At 35.9% G+C, this 21,189-nt stretch overlaps 1 protein-coding gene and 1 long non-coding RNA gene across 3 annotated transcripts; both read right to left on the bottom strand.

Annotated features, from left to right (window-relative positions):
- Positions 1-8,305: 8,305 nt before the first annotated feature.
- On the bottom strand, positions 8,306-11,180 carry LOC145166153 (uncharacterized). 2 transcript variants are annotated; one of them, XR_013740410.1, is made up of 6 exons: positions 10,696-11,180; positions 10,520-10,607; positions 10,368-10,413; positions 9,934-10,252; positions 9,457-9,521; positions 8,306-8,501 (listed from the first exon to the last, which is right to left on the bottom strand). It is a non-coding gene; the product is annotated as an uncharacterized LOC145166153 (long non-coding RNA). The 2 variants fall into 2 exon arrangements; XR_013740408.1 differs by having other exon boundaries at positions 9,457-9,528.
- Positions 11,181-13,702: 2,522 nt separating this feature from the next.
- Positions 13,703-18,463, bottom strand: LOC145162468 (G-type lectin S-receptor-like serine/threonine-protein kinase At2g19130). Its single transcript, XM_079081610.1, has 2 exons — positions 17,784-18,463; positions 13,703-15,407 (listed from the first exon to the last, which is right to left on the bottom strand). The coding sequence occupies exons 1-2, from the start codon at positions 18,449-18,451 to the stop codon at positions 13,703-13,705; spliced, it is 2,373 nt and encodes a 790-aa protein (XP_078937736.1). The 5' UTR covers positions 18,452-18,463.
- Between the last annotated feature and the right edge of the window lie 2,726 nt (positions 18,464-21,189).

A 21,189-nucleotide genomic window follows, 5' to 3' on the forward strand; every position in this document is an offset into this window, starting at 1 on the left:
GCCTTTTTGGGAAAAAATCAAACGCTTCCGGTGATCATTGCATCAGATTTGACAGAGGAACAAGAACAAGCATTACTGAAGGTGCTTAACACATACAAAGCCGCAGTTGGATGGACAATTGCCGATCTTAAGGGAATAAGCCCAGCAGTTTGCATGCATAGAATCATTACCGAACCGTCGACAAAACCATCAAGAGAGACGCAAAGAAGATCGAACCCTAATATGAGGGAAGTCGTGAAGAAAGAAGTGTTAAAGTGGTTAGATGCCGGAATCATCTACCCAATCTCTGACAGTGTATGGGTTAGCCCAACGCAAACCGTTCCAAAGAAAGCTGGCGTCACGATCGTAGAAACTTCAAGTGGTGAAAAGATAACCACTCGGCCGGTAACCGGGTGGCGGGTTTGTATTGATTATCGCAAATTAAATACTGCCACTTTAAAAGACCATTTTCCTTTACCTTTCATTGACCAAATAATAGAGAAATTATCAGGTCAAAAGTTTTATTGTTTTCTAGATGAGTATTCTGGATACAATCAAATACCTATACATCCTGAAGACCAAGCCAAGACTACTTTTACATGTCCCTATGGTACTTTCGCATTCCGACGAATGTCATTCGGATTATGTAATGCCCCTGCCACTTTTCAAAGATTAATGACTAGTATTTTTTCAGACATGGTCGGGGAGTCCTTGGAAATTTTTATGGATGATTTCTCTATTTTTGGATCAACATTTGACACATGTCTCCAACAATTGGTAAAAGTTTTGAAACGTTGCACGGAGACAAACTTGGTTTTAAGTTGGGAGAAAAGTCATTTCATGGTTAAAGAAGGAGTTGTACTTGGGCATATTGTTTCTGAAAGAGGATTTGAAGTTGACCATGCCAAAGTACAACTCATTTCCTTACTACCACCTCCCACAAATGTCAAAGGCGTGAGATCTTTTCTTGGACATGCAGGTTTTTATAGACGATTCATCAAAAATTTTAGTGCGATTTCAAAACCTTTATGCAATTTGCTCTCTAAAGACGCACCATTTTCTTTTGATGAATCGTGTATGAAATCCTTTCAAAATCTAAAGGGACAACTTTCCCAAGCACCAATATTGCGATCACCTGATTGGTCACAACCTTTTGAAATCATGTGTGACGCAAGTGATTATGCGGTTGGTGCTGTATTGGGGCAACGGGTGAATAAAAAGCCCGTTGTAATCTCTTATGCTAGCAAAACTTTTTCCGATATACAATTGAATTACACAACAACGGAAAAAGAGTTGTTAGCAGTTGTCTTTGCTTTAGACAAATTTCGCTCATATGTTTGGGGGTCAAAAGTTGTTGTTTTTACGGACCATAGTGCTTTGCGTCATCTCATGCAAAAGAAAGATGCAAAACCGAGGCTTATTAGATGGATATTGCTACTACAAGAATTTGACTTAGAAATTCAGGATAAGAAAGGAAGTGATAATGTAGTAGCTGATCACTTGTCCAGACTCCCCATTGATATATCAAGCACTTTCAAGGAAGGAATTCGGGATACCTTTCCCGATGAACAATTATTGAACATCAATGGATTACCTTGGTTTGCTAATATTGTGAATTATTTGGCTACAGGAAAAATACCAGAGTATTGGACAAAGCAAAAGATGAAACATTTCATGGCACAAGCAAAACGGTTTATTTGGGACAATCCAGACTTATTCAAGATTGGACCAGATCAAATAATTCGGAGATGTGTCCCTAACCATGAAATTCAAGATTTATTGGCTCATTGTCACTCATACGCATGTGGAGGACATTTCAGTGCTCAAAAGATGGGTCACAGAGTTCTAGACACGGGTTTCTTCTGGCCAACAATTTTTCGTGATGCGCATGTGTTTGTTAAATCCTGTTTGAAATGCCAACAAGTTGGGGGGATCTCAAAAAGAGACCAAATGCCATTAAACCCCATCTTGGTTGTTGAAATATTTGATGTGTGGGGAATTGACTTTATGGGTCCTTTTCCAACTTCTTTCGGCAATATTTATATTTTGGTGGCTGTCGATTATGTCTCAAAGTGGATTGAAGTCGAGGCCACCAAAACAAATGATCACCATGTTGTTTGTAAGTTTGTCAAGAAAAATATTTTTGTGAGACATGGTATCCCTCGTGTGATCATCAGTGATGGGGGGTCACATTTTAAAAACTTTAAATTTGGCAAACTACTCAAACAATATGGTGTGAATCATAGAATTGCCACACCTTACCACCCTCAAACAAGTGGTCAAGTGGAAGTGTCTAATCGACAGATCAAAGAAATTTTACAAAAAACCGTTAGACCTGACCGCAAAGACTGGTCACTTCGACTAGACGATGCGCTTTGGGCCTATCGGACTGCTTTCAAAACACCGATTGGCACAACCCCTTATAGACTTGTTTATGGAAAAGGATGTCACTTACCGGTTGAGTTAGCACATCGAGCATTGTGGGCCATCAAAGAAGTAAATTTAGAGTATGATCAAGCAGGAAAGGAACGAAAACTACAATTGAGTGAACTGGAAGAACTCTGGGATGAGGCATACAATAATGCTGTCACATATAAGTCCAAGATGAAAGCATTCCACGATGCAAAATTAAAGATCAAAACTTTTGAAAAAGGACAAAAAGTGTGGCTATTTAATTCACGGTTAAAGCTTTTTCCCGGGAAATTGAAAAGCAAATGGTCAGGACCATATGAAGTAGTTGATGTCACACCTCACGGAGCGATTGAGATCAAAGATGAAAAAGGCGGTGAGTCATTCAAAGTAAACGGGCATCGTCTCAAGCCCTATATTTCATCCGCCACACGACATGAGGTACAAGTAGAACGGGTTGACTTTTTACAAGAACAACCCACTTACGTCATCTAGTTTTTGCTTCGAGGTAACATGTCTGGCTGAAGACGTTAAACTTAGCGCTACTTCGGGAGGCAACCCAAAAACTTTGTGGGTATGTTCACTGCAAACCCTCACGAGACTTCACTCGTCCATTAGGGTAACCTAGGGGTTTAAAAGGCTTGTTGCACATGCCAAGTGCAATCGCGATCCTCAGCGAAAATGATGGATTTATTTTATTTGGTGTGTTTGTGGTTTATTTCATTTTATTGTTTTATGGTTTTCTTTTGTGTTTTACATCGAGGACGATGCAAAGTTTAAAGTTGGGGAGGTATACTTAAATGAGAAAAAGGCGACAAACCAAATATGCTGCAATTTTTGGTTTTGATGGAGCCCAACAAGAAAAAAAAATTCAACATTTTTCTCCTATTTTTGAAGATATAAAAGCCTCCTCTACCAATAACTATCAGGTGATCTCGATTTTTTGTTTGTTTTGTGTGATTTTTTTTAATATAAATAAGAAATTATCCCAAAAAGGAAAGAATGTAATTGTGTTAGTATGTTAGTGTGCTTTTACCAAATTATAGCAGGAAACATAAAAAAAACATTTTGAAGCACCAATTAGTATTACTTGTATGGATATAGAAACAAACAATAGGATGCATAACAGTGAGAAAGTGGACCGTAACAGACTGATACATTTCATGAAGTAGATCAGCTTTCTAGAACTTGTTTTAACTCTATTTTAAGAATACTGAATATCAAAATGATAAAGGCAATTCATTTATTTTTATTTTTAGCCAATTAACCCTTAAGCCTACCCATTTGTATTTAAAATCCCTGTTGTTAACCACTTTGAGCCTTAGCCTGTTCGTTTCTTAAACAGATTTAAGCCATATCCCAAACACTTTCCTACCATGTCTTTCGACTTTATAAAGCAAAGTTTTATCATTTCCGTGTATGTATTTGTTATATATATTGTTCATATTTTAGCGAGTCAAATAAATTGTGAAATTTCAGAAAATTTCTCTTGCTTGGTTCTAAAAAATTGGTTTAATATATATATAAATTGAAAAAGAAGACAGCTACCCCTTTATTTGAATGTTCTCTTTTTGTTTGTGTAAGTATTTATAGTTTTATAAACTTAAGGTTAGATATCAAGAAATTAACGTTGTTCGAAACATTTTACACAAATTTTCGACATTTTTAGAAAATCTAAGCCTAAGTTTAAAGTTGTATGATGTGAGATTTTTTATGTGTTATTTGTTATTTTTAGAAAATCAAAGTTTAGAAACAAATCTAAAGTTTGAGCTTCCATATTTTGATATATATCTGTTGTGTTCAAAAAAAAATGTTAAAAATAAAAGTATAGCGTTAGTGAAGGTTAGTTAGAAATATTTTATATGTTTGTAAACGTTTGCAATTTTTGTTTCAAGTTGAGTCAATATATATACACTTTGGGGTTTTGCTGTGCAAAAAAAAAAAAAAAAAAAAAAAAAAAAAAAAAAAAAAGATTGAAAAAAAAAAGAAAAAAAAAGAAAGAAAAGAAAACCAGAACCAAGCATTTTAGTTTGAATAACTTTTGTGTTTTTGTTAATAATACAATTTTAATTTGAAATGACATATTCAAATAATGTCATGATTTTTAAGCTGAACATAATCCAAAAAATTTTTTGTCTTATCTAAACGTTTTGAGTCGTGTTAGATAAGTTGTAGATGTTATTAATGTTTGTATATAGTTGTATTGTATTTATCGAGTTGTAATAATTATCTTTGTTGTGCTCTTAAAGTCTAAAAGACCCAAGTCACCAATCCAAAAACACCCCTACCCTACCCTTAGCCGAACATTACAACCTGAAAGTCCTTTTGATTGATATTTAAGTAGTCTCTAAGTATATGTAGATCAAGCCTATGGTAAAGCGATATCTTTAAATCGACCTTGAGTGTAAACACGTCCCCACTTCAAAGAAAGAAATGTGACCTCATCCTAACACTTGTTGCTATATCTTGATCAGGTGATATTGATTGGTGTTATTTAATTCTGTTATGGTTCCATGTGAAAACTAGTTTATAATTCATATCTTTAGTTTTCAAAAACATCAAAGAAGTTTTCTAGCACGCTAATCAATTACATTTGGATCTTTAGATAAGTTGGGGAGGTTTGATCGGTATATTTTACATCACGCTAATATACTATAATTTATGTAAAATAACCGATTTTATCTAAGAATGGTGCTACTTTGACATGTATTTGAATTATGTTTGTAGGTGGTAAATATGATGAAAATGGTACAAAAAGATGCAAAAAGAAGTTCAAGGAATTACACGAAGAGAAATCAAGATTGAAAACAAAAGAATTGAAGATGTTCGGGTTTGGAAAGACGAGAAAACAAAATAAAAAAATAAAAAATTGTATTTTTAAAATAATTATAATTTAATTAAAATGATTCATTTAGGAAATAATAATTTTATTATTTTCTAAATAATTTAATTTAATTAAATGTATTTTTAATAAAATCAAAATAAAAATAATATATAAAAATCATGTTTTTAAAAATAAAAATAAAAAGAATTTAAATTAATTAATGATGTTTAATTAAAATAAATTAGTGGGAAATAATTAATTATTTTCTAATTAATTTATAGTAATTAAATTGAATTTATTTAATTTTAAAAAAAATGAAAAAGAAAAGAAAAGGCCCCAGCCAAGCCAAGCCAAGCCAAGCCAAGCCGAAGCCGAGCTCAGCCGGAGCCAGCCGAGCCAATCTAAAAGCTTAATATTCCTAGATCCAAATAATTCCATCTTTTTAATTCTTTTGAATTCTTTTTCATAAGATTTAGATTGGATCTTAGATCCAATCTAAAAGTTTAATATTCCTAGCTTTATTTCATTCTTTTTGGTATTTAATTTTCCAAAAATTCACTATAAATATCACCTCAAAATCACCATTTCAAACACACCTCTTACATTCTTACACACTCTCTTACACACTCATATACTCTTACATACTTCATATACCTCTTATACCAACCTATTTTCATACCACCACTTTCTTTAGGAAATTTCTATATTTTTTTGGAAGAATTTTAGTCTTCCAAATTCTTTTCTTTTTCCAAAGAATTCAAGCCATCAAAGATTCAAGACTTTTCAAGATTCAAAATCAAGACATCAAGAATTCAAGAATACAAATATGAGTTTGTATAAGTCTACAATGTGCGGCTAAATCCTCTCGTGATCGCAACCGGGAGTAGGTTTTAATTCTTACTTATTGTATTATTTTTGGGTGTGAACATTTGAATTTGTTGAATATTATTTGTGGATTTTGTTTATGTTTTTAACATTATAAAATCGTTACACTTATTTTATTCATTTATCAATTAATTATTCCAAGTTTAAAATAATTTTAAGTGATCTCCCCACCGTGTCAAATCATCCAATAGCGGTGTGTAGGACGGAGGGTGCGGTTACACTTATTTTCTATTTTGGACTTAGACTTTAATTGAATCGACTATGAAAAATTAATAACACTCATTTCTAATTCATATAATTATTAATTCTGAAACCGGAAGCGATCATTTTTTTTAATTGAATTAAAATCATATATTTTTTGTTTGTCATCATATTTATAAATCTCAAATTAATAATTATTTCTTTATCGTTAAATCAAAATAGTAACTAAACTATTAACCATAAGCTCCTCTGGATCCGACCCTTACTTACCACTCGCTAGATTAGTGGAAATAAGGTTTATTTTTGACGCGACAACGATCGCTCGTCATGGTGGTGGGTGGGTGGTGCTGGGTAGTGATGGGTGGTGGGTAGTGGTGGTGGTTGTGGTGGTGGGTGGTGGTGACGGGCGGTGGTGATGGGTGGTAGGTAGTGGTTGTTGGTGGTGGTAGCGGGCAGTGGTGATGGGTGGTGGTGGCAGGTGGTGGTGGCGGGTGGTGGTGGTTGGGTGGTGATGGTGGTGAGTGATGATAGTGGTGGCGGGTGGTGGTTGGTGGTGGTGGGTGGTGGTTGTGGTGGGTGGGTAGTGGGTGGTGGCGGGTCGTGGTGGGTGGTGGGTAGTGATGGGTGATGGTAATGGTTGGTGGTGGTGGGTAGTTATGGGTGGTAGTGGCGGGTGGTGCCCATGGGGGGTGGTTGGTGGTGGTGGTGGCGGGCGGTGGTGATGGGTGGTGGAGGTGGGTGGTGGTGGTTGTTGGGTGGCGATGGTGGTGGGTGGTGGTTGTTGGTGGTGGTGGCGGGCGGTGGTGATGGGTGATGGAGGTGGGTGGTGGTGGTGGTTGGGTGGTGATGGTGGTGGGTGGTGGTTATTGGTGGTGGTGGTTAGTGATGAGTGGTGGTGGCGGGTGGCGGGTGGTGGTGGTGGGTAGTGGTTGGTGGTGGTGGGAAGTGATGGGTGATGATGGTGGGTGGTGGTGGCGGGTGGTGGTGATGGGTGGTAGGTAGTGGTTGTGGGTGGTGGTGGTAGGCGGTGGTAATGGGTGGTGGAGGTGGGTGGTGGCGGCAGGTGGTTGTGGCTGGGTGATGATGGTGGTGGTGGTTAGTGATGGGTGGTGGTGGCGAGTGGTGGTGGTGAGTGGTGTTAGTGAGTTTTTTAATTGTTTGTAACTATTTTTTGATTTATATGAATATTATTTTATAATTTTAATTAAAAAAATTGTGTGGTCTAAATTTGTTCTCAAATGTTCTCACGATAAGAAATCTTCTCGATTGAACGCTTCCCCATATATATATATATATATATATATATATATATATATATATATATATATATATATATATATATATATATATATATATAGATGAGATCGGTTGAGAACTTATAGTTTTCCCGAGAACATGAAAACTAAAGGTGGAGCGTTAGATCAAATTTAACTCATTAAGGACATGATCGTTAACGGTCTCATTTAATGTTTATTTTTTGTGTTATTGGACAAAATTAACATAATAAATCAAATTTCAGATTTTATTTAATAAATTTTTTTCAAATGGAGTTTTTTTAATATTTTTCAGAAAACATGAATTTAAAAAAATGAAAAAATGTAATTTTTTAAAAACTGCAAAACTTTTCAAAAAAGAAACTGCAATTTTTTTAAAAAAAATGTTTTTTTTTAACTTGAAAAAAAATCCATTTTTTTAAAAAAAAAACTACAATTTTTTCAGAAAAAACCTGCAATTTTTTTATAAAAAAACTGCATTTTTTTCAAAAAAAAACTGCAATTTAAAAAACTGTAACTTTTTTTTATAAAAAAACTGCATTTTTTTCAAAAAAAAAAAAACTACATTTTTTGAAAAAGTAAAATTTTATAAATCAGTAAATTAAAAAAAAAAACTAGAATATTAAAAAAAAAACCTAATTTTTTTAACAAAAAAACTCAATGTTTTTGGTACATATATGCATAGTTTTTCAAATTCATATATGTATATTTCTTAAACTATAATATTCGTAAGTAATCATAAAAAATCTCATTTTTATTAATCAATCTATAAACATAATACTACAAGTATTTAACTCGATACAAAATAAAATATAAAAAAAAAACTACAAAGATTCATAGTGTTATCATTTCTTCATATCAAGATTTCCATATTTTCTTCAATTTATCGCTTTTCATCTCATCAATATTTTCCAAAAATTCTTCAAAATCTACAAGAAAATTAAAAAAAAAATTGATTAATGCAAGAACAGTCACAAAAATGCACATGTATACATCATGTAAGATTCACATGTGATCATGCAATGTGATATTCAAATGTGATTGTATCTTTTAAGATTGAAATGTGAAATCACAAGAAAATTTTAAAAAATAATTAACGAAGAACACTCACACAAAATGCGTGTGTGCATATAGACGTAATTCATATGTGATTCACTTGCGATTTACATGTGAATCACATGTAATTCATATGTTATTTACTTGTGATTTACATGTGAATCACATGTAATTGATATTTGATTAACTTTTGATTTACATGTGAATTACATGTGATTAATATGTGAATCACATGTAATTGATATTTGATTAACTTTTGATTTACATGTGAATTACATGTGATTAATATGTGAATCACATATAATTCATATGTGAATCACAAGCGAATCATATGTGAATTACATGTGATTTACGTGTAAATCACATATTATTTACATGTGAATCACTGGTAATTCATATGTGATTTACATGTGAATCACATGTAATTCATATGTGATCCGTTTGTGATTCACATGTAATTCATGTGTGCTTCACTTGTGATTTACATGTGAATTACAAGTGATTCATATGTGAATTACATGTGAATCACATGTAGTTCATATGTGATTCACTTGTGATTTACATGTGAAGCACATGTAATTTCACTTATGATTTACATGTAAATTACATGTGATTCATATGTGAATTACATGTGGTTTACATGCGAATCACATGTAATTCATATGCGATTCACTTGTGATTTACATGTGAATCACATGTAGTTCAAATGCTCAAAAATTGTTATGTTGTGAACAAAAAGAATTCAAGTATTTATATATTTTATTATTTTTGCCTTTTTTTTTGTTAGATGCTTTAAAGAACATCATAAATTAAATAAAAATAACAAACCTTTAATATACTAGAAAGTCCATGAAAAAAGCTCCAATCAGGGATAGTTAGCCCCCTTCATAGCGCTGAAATCTCCATATCCAAAACAATACACAACTTTATCCGTCATAAAGAGAAATTGCTTATTCCATGAAAAGGAGTGAAAATTAACAAATGGAAGGAATAACATTCCTTCATGAAAAGGAGTGAAAATTAACAAATGGAAGGAATAACATTCCTTCAAGATTCAACTATTCCATTACACCATGCAAAACAAACAAGTTTTTCTCATTTCGTTCCATCGTTTCCCAATTCCATCATCAAATATCAAGCTAAATCTTATACTTTGCAGATACATGTGTTTTGACTTATAATATCAAGTTAGTTGGAAAGTATCCAAAAGGTCATGAATACATGATTTTACTTGATGATTTCTAACAAATAATAAAATTCTAGCAAATAAAAATAAAACTACATGTTTTGAAAGTGTAAAGTTACCTCACGGGATTCTTCAGTGAGTGTTGTATACTCAAATTTTAGTCTGCTGACTTGAGCAGTCAAATCATTTAGCCCAATAATTGATATAATTGGAGGTGTCGATGGTGAAGCGATGGTATATACCTGCAGGCAAGATGATAAGATCACCAGCCTTTATCCAAATACGAATCCAACGATCATCTTTATCCCTGACATCAAAATACCCACTCCCTTCCATGCAGTAACGTATCTCTTCATCTGCATGAACGTGTTCTGTATAGAAGTTCTTCAGCTTTTGCTCATAATTCTCAACTTTCTCAGGGCATAAATCCAGCAAATCCTACAAAATGAAGTCACAAAACCTAAATCCATACTCTACAGCCATCTTAAGCTGAAAAAGAAAAAGAAAAAAGAGGTGCATCAGTTGAATTTAGGTTAAAAGTGTGTCAGATTACCACGTAATTGTAGCATCTGGTAGCTTCCAGTGCAAAACGCCCAATTCTACGTAAATTCCAAACGAGAATAGAATTTAGGGTTCCCAGAACCGAAAATCATACATATCGGATTCTTTTTGCGATTTTGAAAGTGAAAACATAAAGGTACCTACCTGCTAAGTGATCCGGGGAGACGAACTCATAGGGATTGCGATGATGAGGAAACTGTGGATCTTCATGGCTATCATCCACGAACCATGCCTGCAACGAAGAACAAAGTCGTAATTGTGGCTGTAATGCTGAAAGAAAGTCAAAGAGTTCGATTGAGAAAGCAAAATTATTTACTAACCTGAAGAACCGCCATAGAAATTAAACGAAGTGTGCCACAATTGCGTCAGTCGTCTAAATCAAAATCACAACTTCGTCACAGACGAAAGAGGAAGGAGAACTAAACGTCTTTGACGCCTTGAACCCCAACCACATCACACCTTCATCTTTTTGATGATTGAAGATAATCAAGCCTGGATCGTTTCAGGATTTATCGATTGATGATTATCGATGATGACAGTTGGATCTGGATTTGGAGGCGGTAATGAGACGAGGTGTTAAACAATGAATAATCCTCAGATTTGGAATGCGGTGGTGTTAATTTTAGGGGAAAACGAATCAATGAAGGATCTAGCAATCGATGAGGGGAAGTATTGGAGAAGAAGATCAATGAGGGGAAGTATTGGAGAAGAACGTCATCGGAAGAAAGAGCACAGAACGTGCATTTTAGAGAGAGAGATAGAGAGAGAGAGAGAGATTGCAAGTTTACTGTATCAAAAGTTTGGATTCAATTTAACAATATTTTGTTTCCTATAATGCTCTGATCTTATTTAATTAACATACCCCCTTCTCTTTAATTTTCTAATTATTTACAAAAACCCTACCTTCCATCTTGACATTTTTTTTTTATTTAACGTTTCACATTTGGTTATCGGGTTCTCAGGAAACTTTGAGTTCTCAAATGATTGTTCCTCTATATATATATATATATATATATATATATATATATATATATATATATATATATATATATCCAAATGTGTTTTGTTCCACTTAGTTTCATCATTTTGAAAGGGACTAAAGTCTAACAAAATAGTCCCATTTGACTTGGTCATTGTTCCACCTTGTTCTAGTCTCATCCATATCGAACGCCGTCTAAAAGAACATTGTTATGTTCTGTCCCGACCAGTTCTACACGCAAAACGCTACCTTAAAGTCATGAGGAAATTCGAGTTAAAACAGTTAAGGACTAAATTCACAAGCTATCCTAAATCACAAAGATTATTCGTATAAGTTACTCTAAAATAATTAATGTAACAAGTTTAATTGTGCAGAAGGAAAAAAAATAATTGTTTTTTTTATAAATGATAATAAAATAGTAGAGTAACTAAAATGAAAATTTTAAATAAATATAGTGAGTAATGGTAGATTAAACAAATTATAATGGCTAAAATAAAACACCCAGAAATGACTAATTATAACATTGACGACGTCGTTCAATGTTATACAACAACTATCACCAGTTTATGTGAATAAAATGAAAAAAATAAACAAGTTTAATGATCAATTGTAGCTTAAACAATCTATAATGATCAAACTAAAGTATCCAGAAAAATTCAGTCACAAAATGATCCATAACCCTATTCTAAAGCCTAGTATTTTCAATTCTCCCCAAAATCAGCCTAATTAACTTTTATTATTTAATTGCGTTGTAAATTTTATAATCACTAGTGAATTTTTATGGTCTATCCTTCTGGGTTTTTTCTCGATTTGCGTTTTCCATATAAAGTTTAGAAGCAGAAAAGTGGACCTATCTTCTAACGACACGATAAGCCACAATATGATTGGCGTCAATATATATTAAGAAGTACACTTATATGTAGGGGTGGCAATCAGGCCATTGTGTCGTGTTTTTGTCTGACATGAAACGACAAAGTTTTATGTAACACGAAGACGACACAACACGACACGACACGACAAAGCTAACATAATATACCAATTAATTTGTTTAATTAATGGTAATCATACATAAGACGAAAATACGACAAACACGAAAAACACGACAAATGAATGCTAAATCGTGTCAATTTCGTGTCGAATTTTATACACGAACACGACACGAAACGACATCGAGTTTTTTTTTTTCACTTCACACGAACACGACACAAACAAGAATTCAAATTTCAGTTTCGTCCCAATTTCGTTTCATGTCGTGTATTTTTGTTGTGTCGTGTCAACAATTGTCACCCCTACTTATATGCCTTAAACCTATCTATCCACTAATATTATTTCTTTCTCCATTTGAGAGCGTTTATATGTGAGAATTCTTAAATTTGGGTTTTAGACGTTGAGATGATGAACTTCTCTTTGGCGGGCTTTGCTCTTTTAAAGAGGATGCATGGAACTCTTGGCAATTACTTGTTAAAAATAAAACAAATATATCATACAAATTACACAAAAACCAGTGTTTTGTAAATTTTAAATTTGAAATTGTTTTTACAAATAGTATACCGTTTTATTGTTTTTAGTCAATTCTTCCTTTTTTGTAGGTTACCAATTACCATGTAACTTCCAGGTTACCAATCGTTGATTGGCACTAGGCGTTGTCGTTGCATTTTTTTTTTTTTTTGACGAGGTAGCATTGTCGTGACATTGTGATATGGCTCATCTGATGATGCGGTATTTAGGGTGACAAAATTGAAAAAAAAAACATAATACTTTCTTGCTGGTTTGTGTCCATTGATGATAACACTCGCAACCATATATGGCATAAGTCTATAGTTATTATTATTTTTTTAAAGAATAACTAACACACACCCACTATTAAAATGCTAAATTTACATCTTTTATCTCCAGAGAGATTTGAATTTTGAACCTTTCGTTGATGACACATTGGTAACGGGCTCCATTGCTGAAATAACAAGGAATACGTCAAAGTTTGAGTCTTTTTTGAAAAAAAAAACTATTAGGTGAAATGGAAAAAAAAAATTCAAAATATAGGGTATTTTATGAAATAAACCATCTTATTTACATAATCTAGTAGATTAGTGAGCTAGGCTCTGGTATTAATTACGAATCCTTGTATCATTTTTGTCAAGAAAATACATTTACAATTTTCCATAGTTGTAAATATCTTAATGCAAAGAAAAACAATTATTGCTCTAGATCAGCTCATATAGTCATATTCTTTTCATAATAACGGTTATCAATTTGCCACAAAATAGTCAATGACTCCAACGATATGATTTTTCTCGTGAATGTAACAAACAAGATAAAGAAAATGACCTTCAAGAAGATGAGCTCTTCGACTAGGAGGAATCGTTGTGTACTTGTGAACTCCCATTGGAGGATGAATCCATGAAGAAAACAACACGATTCTCGTTATCAACAAATGAAGTGAAACATTGGGGAATCGGAGGCATGTTCACATCCAAAACCCCTTCAAGAATCTGTTCCACCATACTCATTGATGGTCTACTCTCTTCCTCGTATTGGATACACCAACATGCGATTTTGCAAACTTTTGTGACTTCTTCAACACTAGCTTCCCTATTTAACCTGTTGTCTAACAACCTAAGGATATCACCTCCCCCAACAAGAACATCCGCGACCAAACTAGGGAAGAATGTACTTTTTGAATCTTCACAAGGCACTACATTTCGCTTTCCATAAACCAATTCAAAAAGCATCATTCCATAGCTATAAACATCTGCTTTGGCTGTGACAGCCACTCCTGATAACCATTCTGGTGCTAGATACCCTCGTGTCCCTCTTATAGTGGTCAAAACTCTACTAAAGTCTCGACCAACAAGCTTTGCTAAACCAAAATCAGCAATTTTTGGACAGAATTCGGCATCTAAAAGAATGTTTTCTGGCTTTATGTCACAGTGAATGATACAGTCTCTGCACTTCTCATGAAGATAAACCAATCCTCTTGCAATTCTAAGTGCAATCTGATACCTTGTTTTCCAGTTTAAAGCTTGTTTTCCATAGTGTATATGGGTGTTTAGAGAATCGTTTTCCATGTAATCATACACCAACAACTTTATTTTACCTTGAGCACAGAACCCACGAAGGCGTACAAGATTAACATGTTGGATGTTGCTGATTGTGCTGACTTCACTTCTGAACTGCTTCTCTCCTTGGCTGATGCCTTCAAGCTTTTTCACTGCCACAATCGACGAATCATGCAGTATCCCCTTGAAAACGGAACCAAAACCACCTTCTCCCAGCTTGTTAGAGAAATTTTTGGTGGCTATTTGTAAATCTTTGTATGCAAAAGCCACCAATGATCCCTCCATTATCGTCTTTCCAACCCATATCCTCTTTCTTCTATACATTAAAATCAAACTTACACCCCAGACGAAAACCACACCTGCCATGCACACAACAACAGCTCCCATGGTGACCAGTATACTCTTCTTATGATGTGGATGATCTTTAGAAGCAACTTTGACATAGATTGTTTTCCCTCTACCATTGTCATCCAAGAGGTTCAAGAGATCTCCATGCCAAACCAAACACTGATTATCGACAAGAGCGTAAGCATTAAAGGAGCAATTGTTCAAACAGGTTGTACGACATTCTCTAGCACTCCCAAATGCCACAGAGTTATGTGGAGGCAGTTTCTTCACTGTAATCATGAGAAAATCAGGCTTTTCAACGATTCTTCCACACTGTAAATCGGTTTTTCTCACACACCCACCCGAGAAGTCACTCTGATTCCAATCACTCTCTGATCTTGGCTCAAAAGCAGTCAAGCAATTGCATAATGGAAATTCAGTATGTCTGCAAATCCTAAAGTCCCCACATAAACCATAGATGTCACACACTTCTTTCGGTTTAGACCAAAACATAGCCCACTCTGCAGTAGATTCCGACCATACTTGTTGCTGAAGTTGACCAGAAACATCCAATACTAATCTAGATATAATGGCAGGATTATACAGAGAATAAGTGAAGGAACTCTCATTCTCATTCATATGGTAGCTGAAATTATAAATGTAAGCATAACTTGTTAGGATCGAGACACTTAACACACCACTCTAAACACAAGAACAACAAAGATTTAAGGTGGTTCGGTCTATTTCTGACCTACGTCCACACGAGGGTAACTAGGAGTGTATATATTTTTTCTGTGAAGTTTGTGATGGATACATCCTTACAAATACAGAGCAATCTCATTTATAGAGATTGAAATTGAGAAAGTATATTAAAAAAGAAAAAAAACATTCGGGTCTTCATCCACTACCTCAAAACATGGATGTCCCCTTTTTCTTTCTCCATGTTTTCTGGCTTTCTTTGTTTCCTGCCACTTCTTTTGACTAGCCCAATGGCTTCACACTCAACAATCTCCCACTTGAAGCCACGAAACAATCTTCACCATAGCTTCAACTGTGTATCTGTATTTCTGTAAAAACTTTTGATCTTGACTCCTTCCTAGTTACCCTGGCCTTCTCTTCAATTGACCTGAAGGCTAGTTGAAGCTTCCGTTAGCTCCAACACATCAGTCATGGCTAAGTCTGCCACTGACCTGTTCTCTGTCTCCACCGGCTCCCACTGAAATGAACTGCCCGATCCTGGAACATCCTGAGAACAAACGACACTCTCCATGTGAAACAGATAATCTGGAGAGACTTTTACAGATGGAATACTGGTTCTCTTAACCCACTGTGTTCTGGGTATTCTGGCTGAAACAAAGCCCATGCTCCCACTGCTATGAATGCCCTTGACTGGTTTTTCTGAACCGTTCCAAACACGTTCAACCTGAATCTGACCTGTGACTCTGGGTTTTCCATCTGCAAAGCAAACCTTCTTCTGTCCACGAGACTCTATGAACCGGATTTTGTTTTTCTTCTGAACTGGGATGGTTACTCCCTCAGATGGTAATCTGACCGTATATAATGAACCCCTCTTATGTCCACGAGCTATCACAAGATTTCCTTTGACAACCTTCCACTGCCCAATCCTGAACTTAACCTTGTGCCCCTGTTCATCCAACTGCCCAACAGAAATCAACTGTTTCTTCAGACTTGGAATTACCCGGACATCCTTCAAAGTCCATGGACCAACTGGAGTCTTCAAATCTAAGTCACCTATGCTCGTCACATCAAGAACCTCTCGCCAGTCTTACCTTACCAAAATCTCCTTCTTTCAGATTATGCAGTGCTTCACGGCTGTGGGTAGCGTGAAATGAAGCACCCGAATCCATAACCCAGGAATCCACATTGCTCTCCACACTACAGATCAAAACATCATCATCTGAATGGTCTACTGCAGCGTTAACTTCTTTCTTGTCTTTTGGACATTGATTCCTGAAATGTCCAACCGCTTTACAGTTCCAACAAGTCACATCATTTCGAGTCCTCGACTGACTCCTTCTCCTGTTCCCGCTCCCACTACCTCTGTTATTTCTTCTACCTCTGACCGCATTCAATTGTTCACTTGATGATTCCCCGGAATTTCTTCGTCTGACGTCTTCGCCTAGAATTAAATCCCGAATTCCTTCAAAAGTGAGCCCTTTCGATCCTGTGGAACTAGTAACGGCTGTAACTGTTCCAGACCAACTGTCAGGTAATGATGATAACAATAGTAAAGCTTGAACTTCATCCTCGAACTTTATTCCCACTGACCCAAGTCTAGATAAATCGAGTTTAAATTGTTGATGTGCACTGTAACTGAACTTCCTTCCCTCATCCTCGTGTTGACTAGTTCCCGAATCAGGAAGACTTTATTTGCTGCCGACGGCTTCTCGTACATATTAGACAACGCCTCCATGATTCCCTTTGCCGAGGTCTCCTTCAAAATATTGAAGGCAACATCCTTTGACAACGTCAGTCTAATAAATGCCTTGGCCTTCTTATCCAAAGTCTCCCAGTTTGCCTGTGTCATCTCCTCCGGTTTTTCACCTAAAACTGCGTCCAAGTCTTTCTGTACGAGCAAATCTTCAATTTGCATCTTCCACCAACCAAAATCTTTCCCATCAAACTTCTCAATCTGAAGCTTACTGCTTTCTGCCATTTTCTGAAAGAACAATGACCTATCTTGCTCTGATACCACTTGTTAGGATCGAGACACTTAACACACCACTCTAAACACAAGAACAACAAAGATTTAAGGTGGTTCGGTCTATTTCTGACCTACGTCCACACGAGGGTAACTAGGAGTGTATATATTTTTTCTGTGAAGTTTGTGATGGATACATCCTTACAAATACAGAGCAATCTCATTTATAGAGATTGAAATTGAGAAAGTATATTAAAAAAGAAAAAAAACATCCGGGTCTTCATCCACTACCTCAAAACATGGATGTCCCATTTTTCTTTCTCCATGTTTTCTGGCTTTCTTTGTTTCCTGCCACTTCTTTTGACTAGCCCAATGGCTTCACACTCAACATAACTCATTTCAGGTACCAAGTCAAATATTTTCCCATTCCAAGACCCACTTGTCCAATATTGCTGGGACCCATTCCATTTGCTTACGTACTCTTTAGTAGACGAGTGAAGCTCAAGAGAAAACAGCCCTACATCAGGATCTTCATAACTTCTCCATGATGTAAGCAGCCGACTCTTATTCTCTTTATTATCATAAGCAAGTTTAGCACCAGGCAACCAAGTATGAGTTGGGTGATCAAAACTTTGCCAAAAAGGTTCAATTGAACTTGAAGTACTGTCTCTCAAGACTAAGTTGCCATCATCAAGAAGAACAGCTATTGCAGACTTCAAAGTGGTGGTGGTGGAGACGTTTGTGGACCAAATCTGGAAATTGGACTCATTCAAGAGCACCAAATTACCATCAATGATTTTTAATTCTGAACGGAATCTATCATAGATGGGTGTTTCTCTGTTTGCCACCCAAACTATGGTGGGAGGATTGGAAGAGACCTTTTTATACCAGATGCCTATGTAATAGTTGGAAGAGTTAGCTGCTTTGAAGAAACCAAGCTCAAACTGTCCACCTTGGGATATGATTGTTTGTTCTCCAGACAGAGACTGGCTTGAAGATATGATGTTGGCTTCAGATGAGAGATTAATGGTCAGAGAGAAACAAAAACACATGAGGGGAAGAAACCTCGCTAAGCTATTACTTTTTGTGAAGAACATGACATTTACAAGATTTAGACAAGGAGATAGATATAGGGAGAAAGAGAGATGACCAATGGTATCATATGCAGAAACATATTATGAGTATTGGGTATTTTATAACTGACAGTGGAGCTCTAAGGTGAAGTTCCTAGGAGGTCAAACAGGATTGGCTGCTAGTCAACAAAAATAGTACTCGATCTAGATAGGAATACTTCTACAGTTCTACTTGCTATCATAGACATAAATATACACAACTTGACAAATGACTTAAATAATATACACAACTTGACAATTAAATGGATCATCAATCACCTACATTTCATATTTTCTTTTTCAAGTCACATACACCCCTTTCAATCACAAACATAAATACAAAGTCAAAATTTATACATGGTCAGACTTGAAATCCTTGTCTTCTTCATCAGGTCAAAGCAAAGTTATACCAAAGACTATGGGTAGATGTTTACCATTAAAGGGGTAAAGACATGTGACTCTCTAGCATTAACTCCCAACCTACCTCTATTTATTTTGGTCCCTTATAACTTAGAAGAAGCCATAAAACCATGGTACATAAAAGCAAAAGTCACAATCTATTCTATATTTTGTTAAGAGGAAGGGACAAATTAATGAGCATAGAAACCAGTTTCATTTAAGCTCTACTATCATATCGGTGGATATGTATGCTAGACCTTAAAACCAGGAGATGGTGTGTAATGGTTATCACATTATATTATTCCGTCATAACGTTTACCAATCACTCGCAGTAGCATTCATCCTGCCTACACTAACATGTACGTGACAAACGATATATTATCATATTCTTCAGTTGCATGAATTATATCAAATCCAAAACAGACTTAACAGGGAAACGATTGACATCAATGGCTATAACTTCAACCATCGTTTCTAATCCAGACCACAAGGAAACCAAATATAACGAGGATCATTGCCCAATTTCGAGAATCCGAAGCAAGAGCTGAAAAGTTGACCTTTCTTCCAACGAGGCCATAAACCAACGGTATGATTAGCGTGAAGATGAATTAAGAAAAACGCTTGACTTCCTTCAATCCATGGATCCATTGATATCATTCTTCTCCGTTCGACAGCGGTTATTTATTTTATTTTTTTGAGAATTCTTATGAAATCTTGGGTTTAAGCGTTGAGACGGTGAACGGTTGGATTGACGTGGCCGTTGCCACTTGTTCCTTCGTGTTGTAATATTGTATTGATCGGAATAATAAAAAGGAAATCCGTCACCACCACTGGTAGGTGGTGGCCGCCGCCGTGAGCCGCCGTTGACCACCACTACCCGAGGTGGTAGTGGGTGGTGCCCCATTAGCAAAACCCTAATTGACCTAATAAAACCCTAATGGCCCAATAAGGCCCAAAGCGACCTAGAAGCCCAACCAATTGACTAATGGGCTAGTATTGGGTAGGAAACCCTAATTAGGGTTTGGAAAACCCTAATGGCGTAAAACCCTAATTTTTGAGAATTAACCTAAGTCAATATTAGACTTATTGGATTAAGTCCTTAATGAGTTAAGTAAGAAACACTTAACCCTAATCATCATTTCATGTGAAAACCCTAATTTTGGGATTATGGTCTTGGACTTATCGGGACTTACATTTGGCCCATTGGAATGGAATTGTGTATTAAGCCCAATCACACCATATGACTTATTTAGTAAAGTGAGGGACTTAATGGATTAAGTCCTTAATGGGTTAAGTGAGAAACATTTAACCCTAATTGTCATTTTATGTGAAACCCTAATTTCACGTGGACTTTGTGTTGGGCCTTTCTATCGGGCTTTGGCGATTGGACTATTAATGGGCTTTCCAAGAATAAGCAAATGGACTAAATAATTATATGGGTTTTAGTACAAGGCCCATGTGAGAGTCTTGGGCCCAATTTGGAAAATTGGGCCATAGATGGGCCATAACTGGGCCTTTATGATTATGTGATATTGGGCCATGGGAATACAAATAGTTTGGACTAGATTAATTGAACAGGCCTTAAGGAAAGACCATGTAGAGGTCTGGGCCTGATTTGGAAAATTGGGCCATATGTTAGGCTTTAGCCCATTTGTTGACTATTGGGCCTTTGGAGTGTGAGTTGGACCTTGGGATTGGAACCCAATTATTAATTGGGTGTTGGTTGATGTTGACATCTTGGGAATCTGTCAACCAACAGCTGGAGTTTTGTCGCGGGACTTCGGCAGTGCGCCAGATGAGTTATCCTCATTATACTTAAGGGTCTAAGGCACCAAGGCCAGCCCTTTCAGTTGTTATTGGTTATGTTATGCTACTATGATCTGTTAGATTGGTATCCTAGAGGGTAGGATGATAATATGTGATATGTGGTATGACCTGTTAGTTAGATATCATAGAGGGTAGGATAATATTATATGTTATGTGGTATGATCCGGTAGATCAGTTTGTTGTCTATAGACTGTTATGTGATTATCTGTTATATGTGCACATGTTTGTTTCGCGGTTGAGGCTTATCTGCTTTGTGCGAAAGCCAATAGACCTGGGCATTCCAACCTGTTGGTTGTGGGCCATGAGTATTCCATCCCGATGATGATTGGACTCATAGTATGTGGGCATTCCAACCTGTTGGTTGTGGGCCGTGAGTATTCCATCCCAAGGATGATTGGACTCATAATATGTGGGCATTCCAACCTGTTGGTTGTGGGCCTGGGGTATTCCAA

The sequence above is a fragment of the Lactuca virosa genome, chromosome 3 (assembly GCF_052849685.1).
Source record: "Lactuca virosa cultivar CGN04683 chromosome 3, Lactuca_virosa_CGN04683_v6, whole genome shotgun sequence".
Taxonomy (NCBI): domain Eukaryota; kingdom Viridiplantae; phylum Streptophyta; class Magnoliopsida; order Asterales; family Asteraceae; genus Lactuca; species Lactuca virosa.

Bases quoted from the DNA above. Each gene is read 5' to 3' on its own strand.
- LOC145162468 (XM_079081610.1), bottom strand. From the start codon at position 18,451: ATGTGTTTTTGTTTCTCTCTGACCATTAATCTCTCATCTGAAGCCAAC. The intron at 15,408-17,783 runs GTGTGAAGCCAT...GATCCTAACAAG, and splicing joins CCTGAAATGAGTTATGTTGA to TTATGCTTACATTTATAATT.